Raw genomic sequence first — 8,744 nt, 5'->3', positions numbered from 1 at the left:
AAATGATATTGTAACGGATCTCACGTTTTAAACCGAGTTTAGCTCGACATGTAATGTGTTAAATATGAGTGACTCTCACGGTAGTTTCATGTTCAAAATAGCATTTGATGTTTTAAGCCATACAATACAAATGATATTGAACCTTAGAGTAGTGAAGGAATTTCTTGGTTGACTACACCATATTCTGTGACATCTAAATTATTCTTAGGTAACAAGAGATGGATGGATGATTCCGTATATATTCCAGGGCCGTATTATCTATCGCGCGGACGTTCGCGAACGTATTCACCACCATCTCTTTCTACCTTAGTCTTATACAGTGTGACAGAACTAAGTGGTGAAAACGATTGCGATTCCAGGTGCGTTATACAATAAGGCTTCCAGTTAAAGTCACGGGTTCACAGTGGATCCAGGCCGCTTTCAACCCAAGAAACAGGAGGTCCATGAATGGGGGAGGGGGAGGCCCACAGACTACTAAGAGATACGGGAGGCCTATGTCTGACAGTGGTCATCCTACAGCTAAGATGATAATGATGATGATAATGAACTATCACAAGATTGATTATACATGAATGACAAATAGTGTGATTAAAATATCATTTACTTTTAGGGTGGTTTTCATTATGGTTTAATTAAAATGAAATAAGTTTATTAATATGTATTAGAAAGTAAAATAAATGTGATACTAGATAGAAAGAATGTATATCAGATATTAATAATTACGCTTTTAATTCCAGGTGAACAAACCATTAGAGATGTACTACTCTTGGAAGAAAACCTAGAAGTGAATGCAGCTCCAGTATTAAGTGGCGTAGTTTTAACAAATGGAATTATTTAAATTTTAAAATATTGAGACGAACAATGGACTCTACTTATTGTGATAAGATATTAATGGAATTAAAATTTTATAGAATTCGTGAGTTTAAGTAGGTAAAGTGATAATATTTAAGAGTTTTTAAGTCAGTCTGAAGAATAGTTAGTAATTTATGTAATCCAATTAAACATACAAATTATGCATTTACAATCTTTTAAAGTTTAAATTCAATAGAAACATAAGTTTTGTAATGAATTACATGAAGTACATTTTAAAATGTTATTGCAGCAGGTATTTTTAATTTTACAGTGCAATATTGCAATGTAAGTTTTAATAATCTCATTTTAGTTAGATGAATTCGATAAACAATTTATAACTATACTTATTTCTTTATTTCGTAATGAATTCCTGTGGTTGTACTTTTCTATCCTGATCCAGACTGAGCAACAGTTTTTAAACATTGATTTATGAAAATTATAAACCTTCCTTGGCCCTTTATGAACTGGCTTGTTTAGTCATGTCAGAACAGAATCCAGCAAACTATAAAGGAATTTACTGTATATATTTTTTAACACTATTCAGTCCCCAGCACCAGTATCTGACACAACCAAAGCATGCATGAATGTCTGATACAACTCTGTTTCCAGGGCCGGTAGGACGTGTCCGATATTTTTGCACGCTCTACTGTGGCAGATATTGAATTAATGCAGGTGAGTGTACCAAGGCTTCATTTAAAAAATTCGTCACTGTTACTTTTTACATAATACTTCAACTACCCGTAGCCGTGGTGGCCGAGTGGTTTGACCTATGGCCTCTCAAGCAGAGGATCGTGGGTTCAAAACCCGGCTCGTACCTCTGAGTTTTTCGCAATTCATGTGTGAAATTACATTTGAAATTTACCACAAGCTTTACGGCATAGTAAAACAGAGCAAGTAGGTTCACTACGAATAAAAGTACATCGCGCGGCTTAAATGTGTACGCGCCGGTTGGCGCCGGTACGCACGCATCCACCGCACGCGCACACTGATAATTTAAGGAGGATTAAGTTTTCTTTAGTCAAGGCTGCGCTGCCGTCGGTGCCGTACGTTTCGATTTTAGCTCGCTCGTCTTCGCGAGAGATGACCTTTTACGTTCGCGTACTCGTACTTACGTATTTTTTGTATCAGGTATAGTTGTAAATTAGTAGTATATAAGTCTAGTGTGATAGTTTCGTGCAAGGACACATAAAGAAATATACGTATAAACAATATATACTCTATTTATTTTAACATTTGAAACTTAACGGTAAAATTTGCACACGTTTTTAAATGAAACAATGTAACTATTTAAGATTGTGTTAACTTTCTATAGTAAAAGTATAATAAATACCGCTAATAAATGTAGATGTAGGTATTATTAGTCAATTTGTGTTCGAAATAACGAGAAACGTGTTACAAATTGACCGTTAATTCAAATCTTAAATAAAACGGAGTATAGTTATAATATTATGTGTAGGAAACATGAGTAGTACGTACACAGTCGCCATCACCACTTCGGCGAATTTATAAATAATATCTTTAAATTTAGTATAATAAAGTAGTAGAGCGGCAAAGAATCAGGTTTCTCTAGACACAGATAATAGACAATTTTAAGTTAACTTTCATACTAAAATTATTTGCCAGTAGGTAATTAATTAATCTAAAATAGACGTCGACAACCCTATGCGTCCGCACCGGAGTAGGCAGTTAAGTCTCCTAAAGGGTTGGAATGTGCATACTTGTTCTCTTTTACTATGTTTACGGTGAAGGAAAACATCGTGAGCAAACCTGCGAAGCAATTCAATGATGTGTGTGAAGTTCCCAATCCGCACTGGGCCCGCGTGGGAACTATACGGCCCAAGCCCTCTATCGGAGCCCAGCAGTGGGACAAAACTTAAAAACTACATTAGCATCCATAAAATACACTGGTGTTACGGGAAAACGATACATACTAAATAGGTAGGTATATATATAAGCACGGACGAGTTCTGCACACAACTTAATGACCCATATTCATTAAGGTAATAAAAAAATCGTTTTGATAACATTAAATTATTTAATCCCTGCTTAAGCAGATGAATGTGTCACAGCACAATGCACTGCAGTCATGCAGTGCAGAAAAAAAACAATTGGTTGGTACACAATCTATTTAACACAGCAAGCAATAGGTACATACAACAAGTACAAACTATTTAGAGGTAGACTTGTAAACAAAATAACTTTATACTTTTACGAATTTAAGACTAGGTAGGTACAGTAATAAAAAAAAGCCTGCTATTATGAATGCCCATAAAATGCTGTTGCTCATGTTATTATAATAATGTACCGACAGTCCTAAGCTGAACCTAACGCACGGTTTTTGGCGCGAATTTTCAAAATGCATCAAAAAGCAAGGCACTGGAATATTTTTAAAAATCTCAAACTTTAATATACTGTCGTCGGAAAGCATTATACTCTCTTCTAAGTGCTTTGGTGGCTTCTACTTTTAATATTTTAAGTGCTTCTGTGATTTCTTCTTTGTTTTCGGAATCCCGTGCGATTGTCAGCCTCTCCATAGTGGCGAAGTCTAGTTCCTCTATCCTCTCAGCTTCGTCCATTAAACGATCTATATCTCTCAAGTAGCCACGGTGAGACCCGCTTTCAGTGTTTTCTTTGTGATTAAGTAGCCTCTCGACGTGCTCCCAGAAATCCAGTGTTCGACGGCCGTCCCTCATCTTCGATGTGTACATAAAGTTCCTGAAGAATTTTCTCCCCTTTTCATCACTAAGTACATTTTCTATTTTATCAGTAAATCGATCCAAATCGGCTGTGGTCACTCCTCCATTATCGTCACAGCCGCAAGCGGCAAAACAATTATCCATTCTTTTGTCATTTGTGTGACATCGTGACCGTTCTCTTATCGATTAAATATACTCGTCGTACGTCATCTTGAGTCTGTTTACTAGAACATATTTTACACGAACAAATCTTCAGGGCACAAAAAATATTAACTCTGTTTATTTTAACTACGCGCCGAACACTAATGAATCACTTTTCACAGGTAAAGTGAGGTTAACTTCGAAAATAGGTTTACATCACTCGCGATCACGACCGAGTGCGTAAATAAACTGCAGTCTTGTGCGACCGCCGCCTTCACGACGAAGTTCACTATTTCGAGATAACTTTACGCATGCGCTGATTATAAAAATTCGAAAACTCGCGCTAGTCGCGCTAAACATAAATTACAATTTACGATTTCTATAGCGCTAGTTCGACTACGCGGGTTTTTGAAACTAATTTGATCATAGTTAGCGCTGCGTTGAGATTGAGAATGTGTGTATCAAATCCTCGAGGGCAGGGCATTACATCACGTCTCAGGTAAAAAAGTGTCGTGACCTCGACAGGCGAATAGCACGGTTCATTCATGGGAAATAAAATCACCGAGGTACGGCGAAGACAATAGCCGAACTTACAAGGCGGTAACCGTGCCAGTTTTAAACTGACAGAACTGGTTTGTTACTTACAGGAATATAATGCGTATTTGAAACTCGTTCAAGAAATGTTAAACAATAGTTGAAATTATTACCAAACACCTTTTTACCAGTCATGTAGTGTTAAGTAGGTATTTCCGATGAGGCACGGGAAGGATTCATTCTTAACTGTACAGTCGAGTTCATAAACTTCGGAGCAAAAATTTGATCAAAAATATCTGAACACGACCCTATTATTAACGAGTAGTCGTGTTCATATATTTTTGAAAACATTTTTGCTCACATGTTTATGAACTCGACTGTACCTAAAAAGGGCGACACTCTTTCCCGGCCCGGATAACACCGACAAGGAAATACCGGTTCTGTTTTTGTGTACACGCCCATAGAAACTGCAGGGCTACTACGGAACTCGAAGTTCGTGTCGTGCGGTCTCTCTGACACTTATGCTATTCAATACGAGAGCGAGAGGGACGGTACGATACGAACTTCGAGTTTCGTAGTAGCCCAGCTGACAGGAGCTTCTATGGGCGTGTATACGAAAAACAGGGTCGGTATTTCCATCCCGGTACTATCCGGGCCGGGAAAGTGTCACCCCCTAAAAATAAGTTTTTTTTTTAGAAAAATATGGCGCTGTCCCTTGGAGGACAATTTTGCCAGTGTCTAGTAGTAGTAAGTTTTGCCGTTGTACGGTAAAAAAAAATTAGAAAACGAAATATGAGACGGATGAACCATGGTGAATTGCAATGAAACTGAAGATGAAACATGAGTCATTCTTTGCATAGTGTCATTCGGTCACCACTATGATATTCTCTAACCGGAAGAGTAATAAAGCACAAGGGTTCTTTTATTCCTGTGGGACTCCAATATCCCAGGGCGGCGATTTTTGAAAACGCACCAAGGGAGCTACTTACTACGAAATTCGAAAATTTATGTTCGTATCTTGCCGTCCCGGTGACTACTTTTATTTAATTACGAGAGTGAGAAGGACAGTACGATACGAACGAACTTCGATTTTTGCATTTCGTAGTAATGTACCTAGCCCCCCCCCCCCCCCTGTTAAAACTGGATTTCAAAGTAGGTATAAGATTAGTGGAAATACCGTTCGAAAATGCTAAAAGTCGGTACAAAATGACCGCTGGAATAAAATTTTAAACAAGTTGAAAAATGACTTTAATTTTGTACCTGCTAGTTGGATATTATCATAGTAAAAGTGGACTCTTTTACTATGATATTAATTATGGAACACAAATTGTACCTAACCAATTTCAAATGATTTGATTTTTTATAAATCTGCCTTCCAGAGCTATAAACTATAAAAATACATGTATCGTACAGACATAGCTGTCTTGTACAGTCGCCATCGGATATTTCGGAGCAACCAAGGTGGCCAAAAATATCGGCACATGAACTCTAATATTAAGGTGTTACGATATTTTTGATCACCTTGACCTTGACCGCTCCGAAATATCTGATGACGACTGTATGTACGCCACATGTACGCGTGGTCGCGTACACATGAGGATTTGAATTAGCAGGTCGTACTCACAATATACGTACAGTTATGTGTATTGTATCCGTGGACCGTACTATTATTAGGTAGTACGTTGCTAGTACGTCCATGATTGTATCGTACTTTATAGTCATTCATTCATGTGACATGAATAATGTCACTCGTTTGAGTCGTAATTTAACCGCCCGCACCGTTCGATAGCCAGACAGCGGGCTGAACGAAACTCGAAGTTCGTGTCATGCGGTCCCTCTGACACTTATAGTATTTAATACGAGAGTGAGAGGATCGGTACCATACAAACTTCATGTTTCGAGTTTCGTAGTATAGCAGTAGCCCTGCAGAATAGGTAATAGTACAAGTATAAGCATCGATACACAGCCTAATAAGAGATACTACGTCATCGATAACAAGACAGTAAAATATAATCAAGTGTGCGGGCGCTTTATTTTATTTGATATTAATTCATTAAATTATTATTATTATTATTATCTTTATATTGGTAGTGCTGTAATCTCAAAATACAGGCTGAAAAGTTAAAAGTCCATAATGGGTATTTCTGACAAAAATACGTGATTATCATAATAAATATTAGAGCGCGCCGCGCGCCGAGTGAGACGAGATTACTATAGGCCTACTATGAAAATCGAAGTTCGTGTCGTTCCGTCTCTCTGACACTTATACTGTTTAATACGAGAGTGAGAGGAATGGTACGATACGAACTTCAATTTCCGAATTTCGGAGTAGGCCCTCTGTTGTCAAAAGTCAGTTGATCTGGCAACACCCGACTAGACAATTCGGCCATTTTGCTGTTAACGCCGTAACCGCTATACACGTGTCGGTAGGTTATGCTAAATTTTTTACAAATTGCTGAAATTTGTGTAAAATTCTAGCAGTTTTGTGCAGTTGATAACATAACTTATCTACAGGTCCACGATGGCAGTGACAAAGAAGCCTGCACCCAAAAAATCCCAGTTGCACCAGAAAACTGGTAAGAAGGGAGTCAAGGGCGGTAAAATCCGCGGAAAGGGAACCAAGAGGAAGATCAGTTTGAAGTTCACCATTGACTGCACCCACCCGGCCGAAGACAGCATCCTCGATGTTGGTAACTTCGAGAAATACCTGAAGGAGCATGTCAAAGTGGAGGGCAAGACAAACAACCTCGGCAATCACGTTGTCGTCGCCAGGGATAAGACCAAGGTCGCAGTCAGTGCAGGTTGGTGTCTTCATCCTTTATTAAATCCCGACATTCTAATCCCTTAAAGTTCTGCAGGTCATGTAATTTTTTTATAGGTTATGCCATGTAAAATTAGCCATGCCATGCAGTGTACACTGTATGCTGTTTCTCCAATGTCACACTAATAAATGGCAGTAAAAATAGCAATGAAAGCAGATGAAATTATTGTGTTACTGATTTGTATAATGGATGTAGTCTGGCTGTACAGTGTTCACCAATGGAATAAAGCTGTAGTGGCAGTCTAACATAATAAGAACTGAAAACCAAAATTCAAACCAAAGGATAGTTGCACAAGGGCCCACACTCCAGAACCGAGTTGACGCCTGTTGAAATAAATGTTGTCAGTCTCCTTTTTCCAATGTCTACATATTATTTTATTTTTTATAACCCAGCTGTCATTTATCTGCTCTTGCATTTACTGTGTCCACTAGTTACATGCAATGCCTTTGGTCTTTGGCCATTAACCCGGCTGTAGGAGCTTCAGAGCCAATTCTCTGTTGCTCACTGCGGTAACTCCTGCTTGGCGCGTCCATGCCGCGGGGGTGGGCACCGCTCACCTCAGTAGGCCGGGGTGAACCGGTGGCAGAGTCCAGCAGGGACCCTCCGTGGGGTATAAACACGGTACATTCAACTTCCAGGTTACTGAGGTATTTCTACCCATTTACAGACATTCCCTTCTCCAAGAGGTACCTTAAGTACTTGACAAAGAGGTACCTCAAGAAGAACAACCTCCGTGATTGGCTGCGTGTGGTGGCGTCTGCTCACGACTCCTATGAGCTGCGCTACTTCAACATCAATGCTGACAGCGACAATGAAGATAACGAGGATTAAGCTATCTGATAATAAATAAGCTAAACAACTAGTTTTTTTGTTTTATTCCTAACTTCTTTTTATGGTAATCTCAACAAATTCACAGTCCTCTTTCTTGTCTCATGTAGGTACATATTTGGTGTTTATTCATGGACCATTTAAAAGTAAATGTATGTCATATAAGATGAAGAACATTGAAACAGTTTGAATGATTTCACTATAAAATTGAGATACCAATTAAAGCCGTTGTGACCTAGTGGTTTGACCTATGGCCTCTTGAGCAAAGGATTGTTGGTTCAAACTTCAAACCCCGGCTCACACCATGGAGTTTTCGAAATAACATTTGAAATTTACCATGAGCTTTTTAGTGAAGGAAAGCATCATGAGCAAACTTGCACAACCTGCAAAGCATTTCAATCCGGACTGAGCCCGCGTGGGAACTACGGCCCTAATCCTCTCATTCTGAGAGACCTGTGCCCAGCAGTGGGACGTATATAAATAATAATAAAAGATATTTATTTAATAGTTTACAAATTCTACATAGGTACATAACAAATAATAAGTATAAAGTAGTATATAGGCTGGGATGACCAATAACCAAGATAGGTGTCAGGTTTAGACAGGTTTCCTCGCAGTGTTTTCCTTCCTGTTATTTACACTGAATTAGGCTCCGCGTAGATCGCAACCCATGATCATGACGCAATTGTGGAGCGTGCATTCTGCATAGAAAGGAACGAACCTGCGTCCACGTCAAGGTGCTGCTACGTATCTACTACTATCACTCATCAAAATCACCATGATTGTTCAGATATCAATTCCAAGTATAGTGACTGAAGAAAATATCAGACTGATTAATAGTAAATGCACATGTATACAATTGCAATAATTC

The 8,744-nt window shown here is 38.7% G+C and overlaps 2 protein-coding genes across 2 annotated transcripts in view; both read left to right on the top strand.

Moving 5' to 3' along the window:
* Sce (E3 ubiquitin-protein ligase Sce) overlaps positions 1-1,135 on the top strand; it is a 9,946-nt gene extending 8,811 nt beyond the window's left edge. The window contains exon 4 of the mRNA XM_074089497.1: positions 738-1,135. Coding sequence (XP_073945598.1) covers positions 738-782 — 45 coding nt within the window. The 3' untranslated portion in view covers positions 783-1,135. The remainder of the gene's footprint in view (positions 1-737) is intronic.
* Positions 1,136-6,593: 5,458 nt separating this feature from the next.
* On the top strand, positions 6,594-7,907 carry LOC141429238 (large ribosomal subunit protein eL22-like). Its single transcript, XM_074089513.1, has 3 exons — positions 6,594-6,649; positions 6,738-7,024; positions 7,713-7,907. Exons 2-3 carry the CDS (start codon positions 6,745-6,747, stop codon positions 7,874-7,876), a joined length of 444 nt encoding a protein of 147 aa, XP_073945614.1. The 5' UTR covers positions 6,594-6,649; positions 6,738-6,744; the 3' UTR covers positions 7,877-7,907.
* Positions 7,908-8,744: the final 837 nt, after the last annotated feature.

This window comes from Choristoneura fumiferana, chromosome 6, assembly GCF_025370935.1.
Source record: "Choristoneura fumiferana chromosome 6, NRCan_CFum_1, whole genome shotgun sequence".
Classification (NCBI taxonomy): domain Eukaryota; kingdom Metazoa; phylum Arthropoda; class Insecta; order Lepidoptera; family Tortricidae; genus Choristoneura; species Choristoneura fumiferana.
The sequence above is the reverse complement of the archived record's forward strand: the minus strand, read 5'-3'. Positions and strand labels throughout refer to the sequence as shown.